Source organism: Melopsittacus undulatus, chromosome 5 (assembly GCF_012275295.1).
Source record: "Melopsittacus undulatus isolate bMelUnd1 chromosome 5, bMelUnd1.mat.Z, whole genome shotgun sequence".
Taxonomy (NCBI): domain Eukaryota; kingdom Metazoa; phylum Chordata; class Aves; order Psittaciformes; family Psittaculidae; genus Melopsittacus; species Melopsittacus undulatus.
In genome coordinates this window covers 32,896,007-32,920,366 of record NC_047531.1, presented here as the reverse complement: position 1 = coordinate 32,920,366, position 24,360 = coordinate 32,896,007, and the positions used below count along the sequence as shown (strand labels likewise).

The window sequence follows — 24,360 nt, the reverse complement described above, 5'->3', positions numbered from 1 at the left end:
TAAAACATTTCACAAGACTGAACAGGTAGCAAAACCAATATAGCCCTTGCTGCTATGTAACGTCTTTTTTCTGAGAGCTGATCCACATATGATGTTAGTAAATCTAAATAGCCATTAGAGGGCTTAGTTATTTAGCACAAGCAATAAAAATTATCAGCAGAAGATTACCAGTATAACCCATGTGATTAGTCCAAGCAAGTTCCAGTAGACCACCTCCTTGCATTTGGACACAAGTTTATTTAGCTCCTGAGAAATTGTGTATGGCGTTGTAAGCTCAATCTGGTCCTAGGTTTGAATACAAACTAATCTTTTTTTTTTTTTTCCATATTATTAAAGTATTCTACCCAAAAATTCCCTTTCCCCAAATTTCACAGGTCTTCTAGGATCAACAAAACATGCTGAATGCTCCCCAGCTAATTCCTTCAATCGCTTTCATCTGCAAGCTGGTAGAAGTTACTTCTTAATAGTCCCAGACTCCCCGCTGTTAAAAGCAGATTTCAAGTTTCACCAGTACTTGGCTTCTATTTCACAAGCTGTTAAATGGCTAGTCAAAATGTCAAAAGGGGAAATCAGTTCTGCAGAGTTTCAGGTTATATTGTTATTTTTTAAAAGATAGCAGGCCTACACATGCCTTAACCATAATAATAACAGTTTACACTTTACTAGTTGCAAAAAAAGAGCCTGGCAATCTTGAACAGCATTAAGATGCATGTGTGCATGTGTTAAGTGTAGTGATATAATACAATACTACAAAATTCCCCCCTCTCCTTCCTGTGAGGCTTTTGGTGAAATGTGGACTATACTGTGTCACAGGAAAAGTACACTTGATTTTGATAATAACTCCAACTGTGGCCAGTAATATCCATATGGAAGTACATATAAACTTCATATAAACATAGGCTTCTTTCTCTCTTTCGGTGCAATAGGACTAACATATTTTTTAAGGGAAAGGATGGTATTAATCTAGCTAAATGCCAATATTTACATGGCAGTTGCAAATGCATAATGTTCCCTTTCTGGAATAATCGCTTTGTAATCAGTGGAAAATTATAAAATTATTCTGATACCAGGTTCTAAATGTCACCATAAAGTAGAGCAAATCATGTATGTCAGCACATTTAGTGGAGCAGGGGGGAGGCCTTGATGTACAAAGCTGATCTACTGACTGTGGGAGCTGATATTGCTAAAAATAAGTCATTGCTCACCATCCAGGATGTACTTGTCCCAGCAAAACTAAGGGGAAAAAAAGAAGCTAGAAAAAAAAATATAGATTTGAATATCAGAGCTATTACATGTTCTTCCTTGGTAGGCAGGGATTTTGGTTTTGTCTTCTAAAGTGTTGACTTGAAGCATACAAAGTTGTGGAAATGTGGATAAAATGTCCTGAATACCGAAGACCAGCTACAGAATGTGAGTGGCTTTTTGGGAAAAAACATTTTTTTTCACCAGTCTCCTGTGGCTTCTCAGTACTTTTTTTTTCTTGATTAAACTCACATTCATCCCTTAAGGTTCTCTTTGTAACATTATTTTTTTAAGCAGAAAGTATTTAGTAGTTACTCCTTAAGAAATGAAAAATCAGCTTCTTGCCTAAAACCTTTTCCTTAGACCTCAGGACTATCAGTCAGATCAATTAAGTCATGTTTAAACTGCTTTGATTTTAAACATTCATGAATCCACAAGGCAGTCAATAAAAAGAAAATACTCCTTATATGCTGACAGCTTAAATGGGTCTCTGTGTGAGCCAAGACTGTTGAGATTCAATTCCTTTCTCTTTGCTGCTTTGTTCACGTGTGCTTGGTCTTACTGACCAAGTGAGTGACTGCTGTGTTTCAGCAGGCAAACTCTCACCAGTGGAAATTAGACTTGAATTCCACATCCCAGTGCTGCAGTGGTACTCAGCCAGACTCTACCTGCTGGTCTTTTAAATTTAACTAAGTTGTTGATGACAGTCTTACTGCTCCCTTGGTAAATTTTCTCCTGAAGCCATGCAAGGAGATGTGATAAACCTAGGACAGTACTGGATGTGTTTTGTCAACAAAGCTCTTTTCTACAAAAGGATGTTAACCACTATCTGAGCTATCTAAAACTTCCCACTTTTATTGTTGTTCATTGCCAATATATAGAAGTGGTGTTTTTCTTGTCTTACTCAAGTGGTTTGTACTGTTGTACTCAACATCCTATGCCACAATAGCATTATGAAGGCCCACATTGACAAGGAAACAAAAATAACTTCAGTTACTTCCTTTCTAGAAGCCTTCTAAAGAGAGAGTGCATGCTGTTATATTTGTATGGCAGAAAATCAGGGGGAGATGCTTTTATTCATAATTACTGTTGCTTTATTCCAGAGGAACTGAACTTAAAACCAGATCTGCTCTAACAAGCGAAAGAAAGATCATGTTTTGAATTATGGCTGGTATATGAAAGGGGCTAAATTTTAGGAAAAGGCAAATCTATTTTGGCAGTAAGCAGCTGGCTTCACTGCCTTCTGAGCATCACTTTTTAGTCATTCTGCACAGTGTGTATTTCTGTAAACTGCTGCAAGCAAAATCACTAATACTTTCTGACTGAAGTTCTGAGAATATCTGATATTTCAAACCCTAATTTACAGAATCTTATGAAAAAATTGTAATGTAAAGTTATAGTCTTTATTTCTCATATTCTTTCATTGTCAAATACTTTCATCTGCTTTATTCCATAAATGATTCTCATTATATTTTATTTAGCATCATTTTTTTCCTATAAGTTTGTCTCCACATCTCACTTCATTATTTTTCCCATTTGTTACATACAACAGCACAGGATTTTGAAATAAAAATATGACCCAGGTGAAGACTTGGTTTTATCTGTGTAAGTGGTAGCAAGCTAAGTGTTTGTGGTTTTCCTTGCTGTGTGGATAATGTGTTTTTAGGTGTTTTGTAATACATTGCTTTTAGTGGACTATTAAGAATTCAGTATCTTGCCCCATTAAGCAATATCTTTTCCTAGAGCCTGAGGCTTGAATTTTTTGACATTTGTACATTAGTGAGAAGTTAATCTCTTTGGAGTCATCATTATGACTAACCACATCACAATATGAATGCACTTCTCAGAACCTGAGATATAACTCCCAGATATCAATTCTGAAGTTTGCTTTTCATAAGCATTTTACTGTAACCAAAAGATTTCTTATCTTATCAGAATACACCTCACATGATTTATAGGCCTATGATTTATAGACTCTGTCAATACTGAGCATAAAACTTCCTTATAGCGATGTTTTGTTCCATACCAAATCTCCTGGCCCAGTCCTTGGACACTTGGAAGACACAATGTATTAGACCAGTATTCTGTATTTTTCAGCCTGTTATCATAGTTCTGTTCCTGTCTACCATAATGAATTATGTTCAGCTGTTTTGTCACTTTTTCATAAGAAAAGATATGGAAGAAAAATTTAAACCTGAATATTTCCAGGCTGATATTTAAAATGTGGAAGTACATTTTTCATTTAAAATCAGTTAACGCAACTGCTTTCATCTTGCATTTTCCTAACTGACAAAGTGGAGAAAATGGATTTGAATTACAAAATCACATTCACAAATTTAGTTCCTCTCCAAGGTTCAGCTTCTTACCAGCAATGTGCCACTGTAGGGAACAGTTATCTTCCAAGACCATGGCTGGCCAGGACATGTCTGATATATAAGATGATTTGTTTTCTTGCTGTGTTGGTAGGCGTGCATGTTTTTGATATTGCAAAAGTTTTTCAATGTCATGCAACCGAGGCTGTGGAGAGTGCATGTATAGTTTGAATCAGAAAGGAATTAATCTGCTGTCTTTTTTCAACAGGTAAATTGTAGCTAATGGGACAGTAACATAAAACAGTCTAATCTGTGTGAAGTAAAAGGGCTTTGCTGATGTGTTGTGCCATTTAAACAGCATTCACTGAATGTCACATCAAATCTTCTTGTCAAAGCTTTCTATGTGTTGCCTGTGTCAAAATTTGAGCACTTCACCTCATGCTGTTTTGCCTTCCTAGGAATGCAGGTGCTGGAATGGAATGGCATCCCCTTGACTGGGAAAACTTATGAAGAAGTCCAGAACATTATTATTCAACAGAGTGGGGAAGCAGAAATATGTGTAAGACTGTGAGTTTTTCCCCATCTTTCTGTTTCCATTTTCTTTTGGCTTTTCATGGCTTTTTTTTTTTTTTTTAAAATTTACAGTTGTTAAGGTGGAACCTTTGTTAGCACGAAGCGTCAATGTAACAATTGCCAAGTGCTCATTGTGAGTGTGGGAGGTCTGTTTGTTCTTCTTTTGCCTTTGAAGTCATAAGGAAAGATAAGCTGAGGCAGATATTAGTAATTATACTTCTTTAAACAATATCTCCATTGTCAGGCCACAATTTCCTTTCATTGACACACATGTGATTCACTGAATTTGCTGGAATTAGTTAGGAAAAGATGGTAATTTAGCTCTAACTTGACTTTTGCTGAAATCTGTATCCTTTATATTAAAGTTATTTAAGCATCATGAGAAATGTATCAATTTGCATCCAATCAATTAAGGATTTCACCTTAAAAGAACCTTTTCTTCTCAGCTCTTTGACAGCATTGCAAATATGTATCAGCTAAGAAGGGGCCATGCTTGGGAGCTGCTTTCTGTCATGAACCACTATTCATTTATCTACTTAATACAATAATGAGGGTATGAGGAAAGAGTTTCTTTTGTCTCAGGCTTCTTATTTCTTTCTTTTAGGGACCTGAACATGCTCTCGGACTCTGAGAATCCCCAGCACCTGGAGCTGCATGAGCCAGTAAGGGCAGGTGAGTGACAAGCTGCTGCTTTGTCATTGTAAGCTCAGGAATTACACCCCAAATCTAGCCATGGGGAGAAAGGGGACCACACCTTATATACAAAGCCAAACATTGATTATTGGTTGGTTATTATTATTAGCCCACTTCAATCCATATTGACACAGTCTACACTAGCTAATTAATACAAAGGAAATCTCAGTAACAATACTGCAGCTAACATTTATTATCTAGGGAAAAGCTCCCACTAGCTACCTCTTCATCTTTCCATGCCACAGAGAACTGTAGCATAAACGTTCCCCTTCAGCAGCTTTCTCAGGGCCTGTGGGCAGGGCTTTCACTCCCGGGACATCTCAGCAAGTCACAGTGTCCTGAGGAATCTGCTGGGAAGAGTGTGATATGTGTGGTGAGAGGTTTTGACTTCTCCTTGCTGGGAGGTGGATGATGTTCACGGTTCTGTTCTCTTCACTTTAGGATCTGCTTGGGGCCTTTTTTATGTTTTGTAGCATGTCTTGCTCTTTCCTCACCAGTCATCAGCTCTGCATTGCATATGACTTGACTGGATATCATACACTTTACATATGAAATATATATATACACATATATGTAATATATATATATATTCATATTTTTGTTCCTTCTGCACCTAAAACTTATTTTGCCCAGCTCCTAAGTTTGCATCAGTGTTAGCAACTGACCAGCAGGTTGCTGTTATCCCTGAGGTATCTCTCAGCTATCATGCTGTGCCCAAACCTTGCAGCACTCTGCTGTCACCCCAGGTCTGTGCTCCTATAAGCTGCATTATGAAACTGAAATCAGAAACACTTCAGTATAAACAGTGCAATTACTGCTGTGCCTTTATATATCAAAAATATTAAGAATGAGTATTATACTCTACAATTATACACGGTGAAGTGTAATTCAGACAAATTAAGATCATAGCTATCTGGTCATAAAGCAATTGGTGTTGCAGACAGACAAGCTAAAACAAAGCTCCTGGCAACATGGATCAAGTCCAAATAACACAGAAGCCCTAAGGCCTATGTTAGCTTAATACAAGGCTTATCCCCTGATACTAGCAATGAAAATACAGCATTTAGTATGATACAGGGATACAATAGGAAGCACTTTGTGTGAAGTTTTTTTATATAACTTCTAAGATGGGAGTGCTTTGGGGGGAATTCCTTCTGTTCAATCGGTACCATCACTGCAGTCTCCAGTCATGGAATTAATCATATCTACCCTAACGTGGAACCAACATTCACAATCATACTAGCCATGCAACCCTGCAGTAAGCTCAGTGGAGATTAGAAGAGTGTTTCACTCAGCATCTTATGGGTCCAGTCTTAATTCTGAGCTTTTGCGGCTGCTTTTTTATCAATCAGTACAAAAGTTACCTGGATTAAATCCTCCTTTTTCTAATTATGTATTGATGTACTTACCATCAAGCTACCTGTTGTTGAACATTAATGTTATTCATATTAACTGAAAGTGAAAACTGAATCTGACAGAATTTTGAGGCAAAGCTACCCACAATTATTTCCAAAGTGAGCCAATCAAAACACCAAAGGCATTCATAGACACTGAAACTGGGTTTGAAAGGATAGAAGTGGAATAAACAGCATTTACATTAATGAAGAAAACACAAAATGAGAAAGAACAGAAAAAAGTAAATTGCCCTATTCTTGCAGGCATGCTTCCCCTCATCTAGCAATCTTCTAGTGGTTTCTGAGTTGGAGCAACTAGCTGCCAAGCCAAGTCTTTCTTGCTATTACCTTTGACATTTTGCAGACTGTGCTTCAGAAAGGAATAATTCAACTTCCTTCAGAAAGAAAACCCAGATACAGCCTAGCAGACAAGATAAGGCTAACATATTGCCTTAAACCTCTTAAACCATACTTCTGAGAACCTGGAAAGTAAGCCGAGCCTAGTATCCTTTTAACTACGCACTTGAGGGCACACATGGAACTTACGTGACCTCATTTCTTTATGAAATGGAGATTGTCATCTACAAAGGGTAACTTCTCCCCACTTGTTTCCAGGCATCAGGGAGGGCAATCGTACTCCTACCACAGATACCTCACATAGGTGTGTGTAATAAGGAAAGATGAATCAGGGCTTTTGCTCTTCATTTGCTTTCATTTTATTCTGCTTTGACTAATTTTTGGTTGAAGGCTTTGAGCTCCTTTTCTCTTTATTTTTGTATAAATTATCTCAGGAGCAGAATTCAGTTTTGCTGAATTCCCAGTTGATTAAAAATGAAAGAAAGTTGAAATTAAAGCTTGTTAAAACAGAGTTCAGATGCTCGTGAAACTGGACCTGTTCCAAACAGTGAAAGTTAGCACTTCACTTAGGCCAGTCTTTAAAACTGAAATTTGTTCCAGTATAATTCAGCATGATCAGAAAGACCTATTTTTCTTCAGCTAGAGAATAATCTTCTCAGAAAGCTTGTGAAGTGAGTAACACCAATTGACAGAGTGTTGAGTAGTAAAATTGGAATTAGGATATGTTGTGGAGGAGATGTCTGCTTCTTAGAGTCTGCCTTTTGCGTCTTCAAGGTATACAAGCAGATGACAAGTAAAGATCATTATCCTGTCCTGTACCATGGCAAGATGGATTTGAAAGTGCATTTATCAACACAAAGCTGTCTTACTTTAATCCAGTAGATAAAGCGAAGTCCCCAGGGGTTGATCCCAAACAGCTGGCTGCAGAGCTCCAAAAGGTTTCTCTACAGCAGTCGCCTCTGGTTGCTTCATCAGGAGTCGAAAAGGGATCTCATGTTCACTCTGGAACCACTTCTGCCACCTCCAGTGCTGTTCCCAGCCCTGGTCAGCCTGGTTCTCCCTCAGTGAGCAAAAAGAGGCACAGCAGCAAGGTAAGAATCTTCTCAGTTCTGCGGCAGTAACACTTTGATGACAAGAAAAAACTGCCTAATTTATCTTAGTGCAGCAAGAAATCACAGCACATATTGATGAATTCATTGCTGTGACAGTGGTGAGTATTACTGTTAAGATGTAAAATCTGGATAAGGAGAGGAGATTAAGCAATTTATGCAAGGTCGTAAAAGATTAGGCCTTCTCAAAAAATAGATTTCTCGAACTCAGTAGTATTGATTTTAAATAAAATAATATCCCTTTTCATTCTTCACTGCTGTTACTTTTTAAGTGCATTCTACATGGTGGTGAACTAGTTCCATAGAATAAGCTGATATTGCTAGGATTTCTCTCTCTGTACTAAGCTACTGTTTGAAGTGTTACAAGCTATGAATAGTCATGGGAATATCAAGCATTTCTCTGAAAGCCAGGGAAAGACTGAAGTAGATTTACCATCAAAATGTGTTTTGCCAGTAGCTAATTCCTGTGAACTTGTTAAGTGTATGTTCTCATTTTCTTTGCCACGTCCTGTCCATTTCTCAGCTGAACTTCTTTCTCCTTGCGCACCCTCCTGACCATGTAGAAAGGGTAGAGTGGGAATTTAGTAACATTTTTTCACAGTTGAAACTGAAAACGAGATCATAAAGTCATCTGTCACAGTTTTGCATTTTGTGTCAAAAAAGTTAACACCTGAAGTGCAAATCATTCCTGTGAAAACTGCATTTGCTTAAGCAATTTGCCAAATCACTAAAGCTGATGGCTGTCCTGAATACCCAGCTTCTCACTGTTTTACTGTTGGAAGCAAAACTTCACATTGCAAATAAGGTGCTTCCTACATATTTATTTCTCTGTATCTTTACTACTTCTTGGCACTGTCAAGTTCCTACTGCATTATTAGTATGTTTGTGGTTTTGTACTGTTGAAGCTAGGACTGTGATGCGAACTACAAACGCATTACATGCTGTACTGACCAAAATCAGCAAACAGTGCCTGCTCATTTCAGGTAGTTCTTCAAAATGCTTGCATAACTTTCATGTGAGGAGAAACACAAAAATCTCTTTCATACAGCAATTTAGCAAGTACTTTAAATATTAGTTATACTGTAAATACTGTAAATCAATCGGTTTGTTTTGGGTAGTAGTTCTGTCTTGTCATAATTCCAACAGACTTTTAATGAACTAATTCAGGTCTATGATGCAAAAGTTAAATCCATGTGTCAGGATTTACTGCATTTAACTTCAGGGACATGATGGAATTGCCTAATCGTCAGGTAAATAGTGTGTTTCATTACACCTTACTCTGGATATTGCGTGCATCTCCATGTGAACCGATTTGCTACGTGCTTTATGTTTACTAGCAAGAATAATGCACTTCTGAAGTACAATTGATGAGACTGGATGAAACCTGCCAACAAAGTGTGTGCACTGCATGGAAGGAGAGGGCAGGGCTATTAGTGCAGATGCCACTATCTACACTGAAACCCCTTCCATCTGATTAGATGAATCACACTCCTGAATTCACAGCGTAGTTTGTGGAGATCCATAAATCCTTGGTGTGCTCTGTATCCTGCAGAGGCTCCTCTCTCTGTCCACATGAGAAGATTTGGTTTCCAGCTTTGGCACTGTAGCAAGTCACCCAAAGTTAGAAGCATAAATTGCATTTCCTGCTTCACAGAGGATTTAGTAATCTTTTGTGAAAATTCAGCTGGAGGCTTATAAAGATGAAATAAAAAGTTATTAAAACTAATGTCTTTATGTAGGGAATGCAAAAGTCAAAACTAATCAGGTAAATATTTAAAACATTCCTTGCTTTCTTCTGAAAATCATGTTGAGAGGCATTTCTTTCATAACAACCACAGCTCTTGTTGATTTGCATAGTTTCTGTTCATTGCCTGCAGGCCAAGTTTATAATGGTGTTGAGCTCTGTTGGAAGAGAAGGCTACTGCTCATCCATTCTGAAACAACTCTGCCTTGGGCTGACAGCATTTCTAGTCAGGCTGCAGGCTTGCCAAAGTATCATGACAGACTAAATATCCAAACTGCCTAGATCCTGAGATGCTACTGTTCTTATTTTTAGCAAGTAATTCTTTTTTAAAATCTTTTTGTATAGAATATACACTCGAGAAAAGTCACAGGAGCCTCTTTGATATTCTGCAGTGCCGTTTCTCTCATATTTACTGCTTTGTCCCATTAATACAGAGAGTGATAGTGCATAGCATCAGAACTTGGCATTAGCGAGTTTCACATAAAGGCAATGAGAATCTTCTCCAGCAGGTGTGACGGCATGACAAAGCACAAGCTCTTCTTACATAGGGTGTGTGAGTGTATACAGGGAGTATCAAGAGTAATTAGTGTGAAATTAGATGAGCCATAACAGGAGAGGCTTAACCTTTTGGGAGCCTTGAGCTGACTGTATCCTGTGCAGACCTGTTTCTTTTGTAATGTAAATGCGTGATCATTCTATGGTGCAGATTACATCTAAGATATAAATGCCCTATAGAAACATTTAATTGTCTTTGTATCTTGAAGAATGGGCTGTTTTTCTAAATCCTCAGATGTTTTAGCTCCTAGAGAATTCAGCAGTGAAAAACTTGTCCTTTTCAAATTAATCTTCACTGAGGCCCTGATAAAGATAAGTACTTATTTGCATCTCTGCCTTTCAATCCAGATCCAGCTTCAAAGCTGGCCTAGCTCTGAGCTGGGGGTTAGACCAGATGACCTTGAGAGGTCTCTTTCAGCCTAAATTATTCAGGTTTCTTTGATAAATTTGGGTATTTCTTCACGGTCAGTTTAAACCAGCCAACATCAGAGAGAAAACAAAATATTTAATATGCTGAATTGCAAACCAATACAGAGGTATAACAATGATACAGAAACATAAAAATGCACATTTCTATTTACAGACAAGTATATGAAAGCAAAGTAGCTAAAATGAACTCCACTTTACCCATCTTTGCAAGTTTCCACACAAACTTCTAAAAAATTAGAACATTTAGATTATCCAGCAGGGATTTTGTAACTGCAACACAGCTAACTCAATGTTATTTTGTAGCATTGTCAGTGCTAGTACAGAACTGAGGTCAGAACTATTAAAGTATAATAAAATCATTCATAGAGGTAAAGTGTGAGAAATCTAAGTCATTTAAAACTTTGCCTTAAAAGTCTGCACAGGGCTCACAGCAGCCTTCCAGCATCTGAAACGTGTCTATGAGGATGATGAAGAGGGACTCTTCATTAGGGACTGTACTGGTAGGTCAAGTGGTAATGGGTTCAATCTGAAACAGGGTAAATTCAGGTTAGATATAAGGAAGAAGTTATTTACTGTGAGTTTGGTGAGACACTGGAATGGGTTGCCCAGAGAAGCTCTTTCTGCCCCATCCCTGGCAGTGTTCAAAGCCAGGTTGAATGGGGCTTTGAGAAACCTGGTCTAGGGGAAGGTGTCTGTGTCCATGGCAGGGGTTTGGAACTGGATGATCTTTAAGGTTCCTTCACACCTAAACAATTCTATGATTCATTGCTTAGATAGGCTCTGTCTTCGGCAAAAAGAGTGAAATTCTGTCTTTAAATATTCTGAAAAGGACCAAGCATCTTTTAGGAGTAGTTAGCTACCAATCTAAAATATCATTTAAGTTTCAGAACATCTTATGAATATTAATGACCTATTTAGCTGATACAGGGATTACACTTCTTTAAAAGTGTTGTAAGGTACCAAGAAAAGCTGATTTAAAAAAATTTCCATGAGAATTATTTTTAAGAGGCACACGAATTTCAAAAAAAAAAAGTTTCAACATTGGTTTTTGGGTTTCTTTTCCTGAAAAAGCTTATGTTCATAAAGAAACATATCTAGAGGAAGGTAAAGCATGTAAAACAAACAAAAAGTAAGGCAACACAAGACAATGAATATAACTTTATAACAGACAGGCTCAGACTTTTTTTATCCCGTGTTTTCATTGTGCTAGTGTTTGTCTAGGATTTTCTTGGGTAGTCCTGGTCTGCAGATCTGAGTGACTGTGGGGATGCTTCTTCATCACAAACCTGAAAAGGGTAGTGCATCACCTTAACTTTATGCTCTAATTTGGGAGACATGAGCTCAGCATTGACCTAATTTAAAGCAATTCATGTCCAGCTTCCTGAGAAAATCTGTAAGGGTTTTATTGGAGGGCAGGACAGAACAAAAAAAAGCAGAGGGGTTTTACTCTTCTCAGAAAGTGAAAGAAATCTGAATTACACAGAATAGGATGTCCGGATGCTGGTCACATCTGGAAACAGTAAAAGATGAATTCCAGATCAGTCTTCAGAGAACAGTAAGTTTGTCCTTGTTTGCATCCTTTGTTTTCTGCTGCATCAACAAAGAAAGCAGATGTGGAGAGCATGCAAAAATATTCAAATCTTGCTACAGACCTGGGAGCTTTCTTACTTGACTGATGGCTTGCAGATTAGAGGTAGGTCCAGGTTGGCTCAAGGGCACCACCATTTAACAAAACAGCATTGTTGAGAGTTCAGGATTTGAAGCAAATGGTGATATTATTTTCAAACTACTAAAGAGAGGGAAGAGAAGAAATGGGGAAATAAAAAGACACTGAGAATTTTATTGCTTTTGTCAGCAACCTAGAGAAGCTCAGTGATACAGAGCAGTGACAGAGAAGAACATGTGCTATTATACAGCACTGAAAAGGGAAGGACAGAAAATTTAAATTTCATGTAATAGAAAGTGTGTGGAGGAATTTGAAGATAAAGTGATGTAACTGAACCGATTGTCAGAAAACACAGAATAAAGCAAAAAATATTATATGAGGTGTCTTGCAATTGTGAAATCCACATGCCCACATCACTCAGTTTCGTTATCACTCCTTCCACTCTTTCTACATGCTTGCACGCAGACTCAATTTAAACTGCTGCGACCTTTGTCTTTCAATAGAAATATGTCTGTGTTGTACTTGATGTGGTATTTGGTTTCTCTTTGCTCCATTCACATTTGTTAGACAGGATTAATGCTATCTGTCTTTTTCTTCCCATGCCTCCCTGTGAGATCAGTCTGCTCAGACTGTAAAGACTTTACTATTCAAGTTGTCTTATTCTGTACTTGTATGAAGGCTGATCAAAATGGTTGGACTGGACTTTAAGTGCTGTTGGAATATGATGACCATTAGCGTTGAGCATACAAACTGGAGACAATTAAATGGGTTTTAGAAATCTGTGGTTATACCACAGTATAAACAACACTTACTGAAAAACTTTGAAACTCCATTCTTTCCAGTACAAGTATATTTGAGAGTATGACTATGAGAGTATATATGAGAGTATATGACTATTTGTTGTTTATGTATTTTAATCTGGCAGCCCACAGAAACTACGAAGTCTGCTTCCCATCCAATCACTGGAGAGATTCAGGTAAATATGTGGTAGTTTTTGCTATGTAAATTGTTGTTGCTACTGGCTGCACTTTTCTGATTAATAAATCTGCAGGAAATAATCTTAATTAATTGATTTCTTATTCAACTCCAACACCTTCAAATGTCATTCATTTAAGTCATTAAATGTCACTCATTAACTCTGTGCTTGATTTTTGCCTCTGTTATTAATGTTGGCTTGTGAAATGCAAAGAGAAAAATAGAAAATGCTTCTGGCCCTGAAGGGGCTAAAACCAGTGAAATTCATCCTAATGTTTAGCTTTTGGTCACATATTTTGGTCTACATTTAAGCCAGGCTATTTAAATTTAAGCAAAGACTTGTGGGTTTCTCATGGTGCAATATATTTATTTCCATGCAATGACAATTTTGTGTTTCTCTTTTATGTAAACTGCCTTTACTCTAGCTTTTTAAAACAATGGAACTGGGAGCAGCAGAATAAATGAAGCCTATAATTTCCTATAGAATTTTTGTCTTTTTTTCTTTTCCTTAAATAACCCATCTCTCTCTCTCCAGTACTAGCACTAAGGATCTTTCCATAGTACCATAATATCATTCCTGGGGTTGAGCTTCAGGTAGACAGAATTCATGCAATTCCTACTCAACAAGCCAGCTATTGTTCAGAAACATATCAAGGTTTCAAGTTTGGTCTGCTTTTTCCTGATCGGAATAGATCAGTATGTCTGGGGTTCTTTTTTTTTGGTTGGTTAGGTTGAGTTTTATTTTCATGGTTGATTGGTTGTTAGTTTTTGAGGGTTTTTTTAACCAATACTGGCAGACTTCGAAAGTAAAATTTGTTTCAAGATCCAACATAATAATCTAGCTTCTCATTCTAGTCAGGAGAGAGAAAATCAAAGCCATCTAAAATGTTTTTATTTCCAGCCAATTTAATGGTCTAAAACTTCTTTCATTCAAAGGATTTAGGGGAGTAGTTGAATCATTTAGGGAATAAAAATAACAAGTAAACTTACTGTGCTTATTGCAATTTTTTAGCTTCAAATCAGCTATGACAAACACCTTGGCAACCTTATCATCCACATCCTTCAGGCAAGAAACCTTGCTCCCAGAGACAACAACGGCTATTCAGACCCCTTTGTTAAAGTTTATCTTCTCCCAGGGAGAGGGTAAGTGTAGGAGAAATTTTCACTGGAACTTTCTTTTAATTTGGCTTTGTTACTTGTTACTAATAAACAGAACTGAGAGTTATTGCTATAGAAAATCCAGGGGCAAGACCAGGAAAAATGGTGGAGTTTTAGAAGAGAGCCAAATGCTATTCCTAGGAGAATGTTCATTCTTTGCTAATGAACTGAGAGTTCATAATAATTTTTGTTTGTTTGTTAGGGTTTTTTTTTTCCAAGGTTTCCATTTAAAAATTATAATACATGCAAAAATATGTATTAAAAGAACAGCACACTACTGAAATGCACTAAATACATGTAATAGTATCTGTAACATAGAAAGCTACATGTTATGTTTAATGTGAAATGGTTGCTTCAGCTGAAGACATTTGGGACAGGTTTGCAGAACGTAGAATACAGTATCTCAGATAAATTTGAGGTTGCAGTATATATCAAAGGTAAGAAATACTAGTCGGAAGATGCTCATTCCACGTGACTTTTTTATGTCTTTAAGTGCTAAGATGTGTTTTTAGCAATTTTCATAATCTTGTATCTAGTATCTAGACTATACAAAGCACTAATGACTTTTTCAAAGTTCATTGCTTTTTTAGTCTGTCATTACAAATATTTCATTAGTGTTTCCTTTCAAATATATGTTTCTGTATCAGCAATATTATAACTTATTATTTGTGCCCTGAAGTTGCAGAATGTCATACGTATACATAATTATATATGATTACAATAATTTCAGTGACACAGTAGATGTACTAGATAAACTAAGCTGATGGATCAGATTTCAGATTACAAAGACAAATTCCTGCAAACTTTTCTGCCTGTGTAATCATACTCATCCTTAATGACACTTAGGCTAGGACCATGCAACTAAAACTATATTTCTGTTCTATTCAAAGTAACAAGAAAGTAGATACTCAGGTCATAGTACAGCATTTTGGCATATGAATAAGCACCACTAGAAGTGCATGAATGGTACAATTAAAGGCATGTGTATTCTTTTGTAGATCTAATTCCAGCTATACAGTATTCAATATTGTTCAGTGGCACCGGGCCCAAAACTATTACTGAATATAATGTGAACAGGTCCTAAGTCTTGAGGTGCTTTTTAATGCATTTAAGAGTCTTGAGATATATCAAATCAATCTTACTGGGAATTTTGACAAGTAAATTTACTAATCTAGAAGTAAGACTTGGAACTACAGAGATGTTCACCCTGCAGAGGTCTAAACCAGGTCTAAGTATAAGTTTAAACTTGCTGCCAAGTTATGAAGAATTTTGATTTTTTTTTTTTGTTTGGTTTCATTGTTTTAAAACATGGCACTGTTATGGTTTTGAAGGTCGATTGGGGCTTTAGGGAATAACAGAAATGAAGAGCTGCTTGGAAGGGCCTAACTTCTTTTTTTTTTTTCTGAAAGCAGAAACCTGAATTGCTACTGAATACCTTTTATCTGTAGTTCAGTCCATGCTAGACTTCTTATTCTTACTAATGTCTCTATTTTCTTTGATTCTGATACTAGGAACTCCCCATTATTCACATGTTTTCTTTAATCTCTGTTCTCATTGTCTCTCACACTGCTTCCTCTGTGTTCCTAACTCTGTAAATGCTGGGTATGCAGGCAAGTCATGGTTGTCCAAAATGCAAGGTAGAGTGTACTATGTTCCAATTTTATGCTTTCATTTTTGCATGCATGCATTATACAATAAGCCTGTGCATTGAACTATAGATTTCTACTAAATTCTGGTGGCATACAATTGCAGCATTGGTTTTGCTCTTCACTCTGTAATGAACAAGTCAGAAGGAACTGGAAACAAGTCATTAATGCTCCTTGATGCAGTAATATTCCAGGACCAACCTCTGATGATAATCAATCTTTCTTTCAAACTCTAAAAGAATTTAGTTCAGAGATATCTAAAAATTCATTCTCACTGAAAGTTGCAAAAGAATTAACTGTGAATTTGTATCAAGATTTGGAATGGTTACTGCCAAGATAAACAGGCACAGTACAGAAATGAAATTTAATATTTTTCTCTATATACCTTGCGCAGTGTATAGACATTAAATCCAGGTATAATTCTATTTAATTGACCATCTGGCTTTAAAGCTGCTTTAATGCATAAATGGTTATTTATGGTAAGCAAAGTTGAATTTTTAGTTATTGAAATTACTACCACTTTGTTTATCCAGGAGTTAGAAACATAAAGCAAAACTTCATTCTCAATATATGCTAATATCAGCCCAGGCAAAATACATAAGAATAGTAATTCAACCTAAGCTATATATCTAAAAGTAGAAACCTGATCAAACAAGTCAGTAGATTAATTTCAATAAACAGATCTTCTCTATCCTGTTTCTTCATAAAACAGATTATTTAATGAATGTGTTTAAATACCACATTTTATATGAAGTTACCCTATTATACATTTTAATTGTACTTTCACTTGCATCACGTATTAATAAACTATAATTAAGGAAACATAGAGAAATTATAAAGAAAAGAGTAATGCACTTTGCATTTTTTCAATCAGCATGCTCTGTGAGCATCAAATGCAAATTATTTCATACATTCTATACCAGGTATTGACTGATTTAATGAATACATTTTATGAAAACATGTCCATCTGTTAATCACAAATTTGAGTTGAAGGTGCATCAGTGATATGAACTTGATGTATTTCCCAGTTCCTTCCCTTTAGAGCTGCCATCCAGCTAAACCTGCATCAACACCTCCTTAGAAGTGGTCAAGTTCTCCTGCTTCTCTCTGCAACAGATCCTGACCCTACGTTAACATGAATGTGGGCTAACACAACCCTTGCCAGTTTAGATCCAGTTATTTTATAGAATTCACTGGAAATACTTCAGAATTACAGTGTTAACAACACATTTACATTTTGTCACTGCCAGCTCTGAAACCCAACACTGCATGAATCACCTTCTCACCAATTTCTGAAAAGATTCAGAAACTTTGAAAAGGTGATGAAGTTATAATAGTGCAAAAGGAAATTCATGAAAAAAAAAAGAATATCTTGGTGTTGTTTTCTTGGCTGAGTGAACAAAGGATCCTTTCCTGCTTTCTTCAAATATGAAAGTTTATTAGTTACTTAAAAATAGTAGATCACATATTTAGAGAGGCTCGATCTGTGTAATACTATCCTGGCTTAGTTAAGGTAAGAATTGAGTTGCTCTGAATGTATGAGGAGTTTGGATAACTTAGTATTTCATTAATAGTTGATTAGAGTAGACATTCATTTGAGGAGTACCGTGAGACAATAAAGAGAGACAGCTGCTGCCAATCCAGCCGTCACTTGCCCATGTCCCATGTCTACATATGGGTCAGTCAAATCTCATTAATGCTTTGAATGACGAGGATACTTGTCTCGGAGCAGAGTGGGAAAAGAAGGGAAAATTGGGAAAAGTGCATTACTGAATAGGATTTGCCATTAAAATTTAGTTTCTAAAAAGATTCAGATTTTCTATTTCAGCCTTCCTTCCAAGATATGCAAAGTAATAACTTTTTGAGAGTTTCTTTTTCATATGCCCTTGGTCTCCCTATATTTTAATTAATCCTTTTCTTACTGACACACAATATAAAATAAATAAATCTCCTTTTTCACTTTTTCCTTCAATAATACACATTGTATGCCATGGCTGACAGAACAGATTGAACTGTGGAGATGTGCTGCTTTCTTCTCAGTAGAAGAGGTAGTAGTAGAAGCAGCAGTAGACAGATATTTCGTTTCATGCGTCCTGATGCCTTTCACATATTTCAAGAAACTGAAAGACAGTGGATGGTATGTTTTGTGAGAAAATAAATGGAACTGCATAGAATGACTATAGCAAAATGTAAAAGCAAAAATAACTGCAAGTTCCTTTCATTAAAGGGTATTATTCTAGTAGACAGGTTGGATATGGCCATCCCTTTTAGGAGAATAAAGCCACTAGACACTCCAGAGTAATTGGACAGCAGCACTGCACAGTTGAATTGAGTCTATAGGGTGAAATTGCTGGTTCTGATGACCCAACATCAATATATATGTGTCAGTAAAAATATGTGTCTTTCACATAACTTTAATTCAGTCTGCTCAAATCTGGTACCATGCATGGTACACCACTAGTGACTAGCTGATTAAATGAGTCCCTGGAGTGCATCTTCTGAGTTAATCTCATATGAGACAAATGTAGTATATTAGCTGTGAGACCATGCCACAGTATGAACCAAAACACAGTTCAATCAAAAGTCAGAAGAATCAGGAGAACAGCACACCACCAAAAGTTAATGTAGGGGATCCTACATTACAAAAAAGGCAGATACAAAATTACAAAAAGAGGGATAATTACAAAAAGAGGGCTACTACGTTACAAAAAGAGGGCAGATATGGGTCAGTCTGTGCTATTTGGCCTTAGTGCTGGTGAACAGTCCTGGGCATAGCACGAGTCTTTTAACATAGGGTGGTTTTGAACAAAAGACAAAGGGCAGATGTCTCTCAGACTGGAAAAAAGAGTTTCTTTACCTTGGTTTTTTGAAGTATTAAAAGCTTCTGATGTTCTCTTACCCATCTCTTTCAAGGTGTCCATTAAAATTTATGTTAAACTGGAATGGAAGCAAATCTGACATTAAAGCTTAGAGAGCTAGATGAATCCTTATACTGTTAAATAAATCCTTATTCTGTTAAAGATTAGCGTATTGCTTTCTCCGTACTCAGGAAATGAAAAGTACCATAGAAAGCACTACCAATTCTTTTTAAAAACAGATTATGCAGCCAAACTTTTTATTCTTGGCTGTTGATATAAACAGTCATGAGCTTGATGAACTTCTGTGTTTGTTTCCAGTACAGTTAGAGGTACATACAGAGAACAGGATCAATAAAAAATTAGTGCTTCTATCACTAACAGGATATTAGTTGCCTTCTGGCATTCATTAAACATTCTTGTGAGATGGAGCTCCTGTAATTAGAGACTGCAACCTATAAATATAATGGATTCATGCTACTTTTGAAGTACCAATAGGAGAATGGTCTTGGAAAATAAATCAATGCATTATCACTTCAATTTATAATCAAAAGCCAACATCTACAATGCAAGAACAAAGCATATGTGTGTGTGCTGACTGATGCTTTATACTGAAACAGTTGTAGGCAAAGCTAGCCACCTAAAGTCAGAAGATGTTTTAAAAGACCATGTTGGAAAAAACTAAGTAAAGCCCCCAAAACCCAAAGGCTGTCATTGGTTCTCTTGCAACCCTGAGTTGTTGCTGAAAGGGAGATGCAATTCTTTTCTTTTTTTATTTTGTGGGTGCTTTTTTTTTGTTTTGCATTAGAACTGAAAGAAACACAAGATCACTAATGTAATGTTTCCTTCTTTTGTTCAAATTCAGTGCTGAGTACAAGCGGAGAACTAAGTACATACAGAAAAGCTTGAATCCTGAGTGGAATCAGACAGTCATTTACAAAAATATCTCCATGGAGCAGGTGCGTCACTGGTAGTACTGTTCAGTGCAATTTGCTGCTTTATTATTTGTATGATGTGCAGTGCTTACTGTGAAGAGAGTAGAGTTGCTGGCAATTCTGTGAACCCTTGTAAAATCTTGCCAGATTCAGGAGAAATGTGGAACTATTCCCTTGGCTCTGATAGAGCTTACTATATCAATATTCTTTCCTTGTGCTGTCTATTCATAAAAATTGTAAGTTATGGGCTTACATGCATAATTATGTCATAAGTACAGATTTGGCAACTTAAAAAATGATAATGGAATACATGGAGAGAATAAATTAACCCATAAATTTCTGAAGTGGATTCAGAAATCGCTGCCACTCTTCATTCCAAAAGGTATGCAAGCTCACACAAAACACATGTCCTACCATTTACTTATTCAAAAAAATTTATAAAATGTAGAGATTTAGATTTAGTAGGAATTTACAGCAATGAGCTTAAAATATGAATCACTTGCAAAAAAAAATAATAAAAAAAGATATTTAATTTCCTTGTTATAGAAAGATTTAACTCAGATCTGGGAAAGAAGTTTTTCTTAATTATGAACTACAGGGTTAGCTGGGGCAATATGAAGAAATTGAGTCTTCTTTTTCTCCATCTCCCCTTTAAAAGGGAACTTTTGCTATTTGAAGAAGGCATAATGAACAAAATTATGATCAGTCCATTTGTTTAAATTATGAAGTATATTTTATAGATTAATAGATCTCTATGCAGTGCTCAATCTTTTTTATTCTCTTAGTGTTTTTTTCTGATAATTTAAACATCCTTTTCCAAGGTCTTTTAATCTTTCAGTACTTCTTTTAAAAGCCCAGAATGATCAGACTCTTTAATAAATAGATTTCCCAATGTTTTTAATATGCTTCTCCAACACAACACCAAGACCTAAAGATTGTCTTCCTAATTTAAAATTTCATTATTCATTCTTCTTGTTCTTTAAGAGGAACATATATTAAGATACTAATTTTGGAGCACGGAGCAAAACCCTTCCCACAGAGGACTTGCATGGTTGCTAATGCTATCTACACCTCCGAACTTAACAGGCAGTAGCTCAGATTTACTTCAAAGGTGCCCTGTTGTATGTAGTGATTATGGTTTGCTGGGTTTTGCATGCTGTTTTGTGTAGGCTCGCAGAAATGGTAGCCTTAGGTTTTCTGAGTTTTGTGAAAAGTTTTGATAAGTCTTAGTAATATTTCCAAACTGAGCTTTCCATTTAAGAAAGGGTCTTTAGTTTGCTTAATGTGTTTTCAGATTCTGCTGTGATATTTCACAGAGCTGTACTTAAGAGTACTTGGATGTTGAACATTCAATAACCGGTAATTTTAAATTAGATGGAGATCTTAGCATAGGATTTCTTGGACAGAGACTTTAATGACAGAAAATCTCCTATCTTTGATGTCAGTTTTTGGATGCTTATTTGATGAAATTTGCCTTCAGGTCACATGCGGAATTCTTTGAACTTTTGCTTTTTATTTGCAAATCTCCCCCTTTCCCTTAATCTGAGACTGTTACTCAGTGTTTATGATAATAAGTGTGTCAGCTTCACCTGAGCATCACATATGATGTATGTTTTGTCCTCATTTCACATCAAAGTGTGTGGAGAGGACAGTATTTCTTTCCACACTTTTCCATGCCTTGTATCTAGTACAAAGGTACTGGTGTGAGCTATTCTTCTATAAAATTCAGTGCCATGGCTTAGAAAAATAAAATAAAGCACATTTCTAAATCACTAAATGATACCTTGCTGGTGAAAAGTACCCTTTATAGTTTGAAGAACTATCACTATGCAACAGGATATCATTTGCATTCATAACCCTCATGAATGGATATTTCAAAATAGGAATATAAAGAGAAGTACAAGACAACTGTGATAGAGTGAGTGTTATGATCCCCAAACAAGCAAAACTGCATCATATACTAAATTAAGTTATACAGAGTTAGCAGTATAAATTAATGAACTGTTATAAATATTATTTCTTCAAAGAAGCATTTCCTTTCCCTCCATCAAAGCCTGAGTTGCTTACTGACAGCAAATAAGTGTTATTAAAAATTTCCTAATATAGTCTTTTTAGCGTCACTGTCTAGACTTTAGCTGGTTGTGCAATTTTTCATTTTCCTTTTCTCTTTCATACCATAACTGGTATTAAAGTGAACATAATTATGGGAAATAGATCACTCTTTGAAATGAAACAGACTTTTTCAAGGTCAGAATGATTAGTTTTATCATGTAGCAAATTATGTTTTGGCAGTTGGAGAAAAAAAATAAACTGTGACTATTTAGTAATTTCAGGTTTTTGTTAAGTAATAAAGTGGAGATAATTACAATTTGAGAGGAAGGCCAAGTACACACATTGCAAATATTATATAATAACTGCTAACTCCTGTCAAATACCCTCTCAGAGTATGAAAGAAAGCATTAGAATGATTTAAGGAGAAGATGGTAAGACATGAAAGTTCAGTTGCTGGTCAGGCTGTTGTCATAACATCCGACCACCATATAAGGTGTGGCTTTATTTATCTTAATTCCTTACTTGTAAGAAAGCAAGAAAAATTATTTCCTTAAATGATGGATATAATTCAATAAAGCAAATAGCTTTTGCTATAGCTCATGTCCTTTAATTCAAGGTAATACATTTAGAAAGAGTAATATTTTCAAAATCCTTGAGTGATGTAGGAGCCTGTGTCTTATTTCCAAAAATAGGAAAAAGCTTTCTTATGAATAAGGTATGTAAATCTTGCTTAGTATCTTCAACAAGAGAAAAAAGTTTTAAGTGATCTAGCAAAAGTCTTTTTGTCCTCTCACTTACTGAAGAATAAGAATATAGAGAAGAGTACAATAAAATGTTAAACATGAATGTAAACACAAGTAGGTATAATGTATGATCTAATACAATACGTTCACTTCTACTCATCAAATATCTTGACTAGGACTGCAGTCTTTTCTATTATTTCTGAAGTAATTATAGGAGTTTACTTTCAGTGTAGGAGAAAACCAAACTGCATTAAAATTATTTCTTTCCTCATGCAAATTTGTGTACAAGATTTTCAAGGAATGTGTATTAAATATTTCAAGTAATGCATATTTGGTTACATAGACCCTCATAATCTTTAAAAGCACCCTGTGATCTATAGATGCTTAAAACAAGAAACAGACACTTTTGTACATGTGGTGTTGGTGACGTCTTCTGTAAGAGAAAATATTCACTTTGACTGTTTCTGCGTATTCCTTCATTTTCTTTAAATGATGGTTGCCCACAGCAGCCAAAAGATAACTGGAGTTCACATGCTGTAATATGCTTTTAGGTGGGCTTTTATTATTTAATTTTAATTTATGCTTTTAGTTTCAGTTTTTCCACAAAAGCCTGAAATTAGTTGCAATACTTTTTTTCAGAATATACTAGAAACTCAGATGAGGCTCACAACATGTGCACTGCTTGCTTTCTGTTAGGGAGACTTTCTCATTTTCCTGTTGACACATTTCCCACTTGCAGAAACCCGTGATCAGATGGATAGTGGGTTTCTGCAACACATTTAAATATTGCTGTTCGTTAAACTCTTGATGGGGATGTGAACTTCTGGCTTCATGACCTGAACCTGTATGATGTAAGGCAGAAAACCCTGCTTTGCTGTGATGGTATAATGACTGCTTTTAAAATCACTAGCCATTGAGTCTCCTTTGTCTTCGGTAGTGGTACATAAATATATTTTCATCAAAGCAAATTTTTTTCCTCTTTGAAACTCATTTCATGCACTCTGCCTAATAAAGCTCTTTTGATGGTTCTTCATTGTCATAATATTTTATAAAAGTTTCATTAAACTAAGAGGCTTAAAATAGCTCAAAGAAATACACAGTACTGCAAGTTTTCAGCACAATATTATTATCATAATGATACAAAGAAGCTGGCAAAGTAGGGTTGCAGTTACTTGTAAGTCTTCTCTATTTTTCCTCTTTCCACCAAAAATCCTTCAAATCTTAGTTTTGGTGGGTTTTTTTTCCTTTCCTTTCCTTTCCTTTCCTTTCCTGGATCAGTACGTTATTCTCTCTGTTCTTGAACAGTCATCACTTGAAACAAGAAGACGTGTCCTCCCAAAACAGCCACATATTTTTTTTAAAATTACTTGTGCTATATTATTTGTAATACTTTTCTGAAATTATTTATGCTATACTAGTCCCCTTTTTTAAAGAGTAAAAATACATATAATTTGCATTGCATCTACCAGGAAATTATGTCATTTAGGCAGCAAAAATTAGCCTGGATCAGTGGCTGATCAACTCATTATTTCAGCTTATTTTTCCAGCTTAATTTTCATGTTGCAGTTTTGATACGGTCTTGGAACGGTAAAGAAAAGGATTTTTATTCAGTCAAGGAAATATTCTATAGAGGATGTTCCAAAGAGACTCTTTGTTCAAATTTTCCTTATTTTTTGCAAGATTATTTTAAAGGTATATTTAAGAAGAATGATGCTTAATTATGTACAGATAAAGGAGAAAAATTAAAGAATTGCTCTCAATTTTGTTTTCTTTTTCAATCTTAAATTTCAAGTTATGTTGTCTGCTGAAAGAGTATGTTGTTAATGCTAAACATAGTACAATTCCCCTTTGTGTGAGGTTACCAGGATATGCTGATTTAAACTTGTTTTTCAAAGACAATAGCATTACATAATTGCTCATTT

At 35.9% G+C, this 24,360-nt stretch overlaps 1 protein-coding gene across 1 annotated transcript in view; it reads left to right on the top strand.

Moving 5' to 3' along the window:
* PCLO (piccolo presynaptic cytomatrix protein) overlaps window positions 1-24,360 on the top strand; it is a 352,993-nt gene that overhangs the window by 263,993 nt on the left and 64,640 nt on the right. Inside the window, exons 11-17 of the mRNA XM_031048314.2 lie at window positions 4,013-4,121; window positions 4,732-4,799; window positions 7,451-7,662; window positions 13,000-13,050; window positions 14,062-14,192; window positions 15,818-15,844; window positions 19,574-19,667. Coding sequence (XP_030904174.2) covers window positions 4,013-4,121; window positions 4,732-4,799; window positions 7,451-7,662; window positions 13,000-13,050; window positions 14,062-14,192; window positions 15,818-15,844; window positions 19,574-19,667 — 692 coding nt within the window. The remainder of the gene's footprint in view (window positions 1-4,012; window positions 4,122-4,731; window positions 4,800-7,450; window positions 7,663-12,999; window positions 13,051-14,061; window positions 14,193-15,817; window positions 15,845-19,573; window positions 19,668-24,360) is intronic.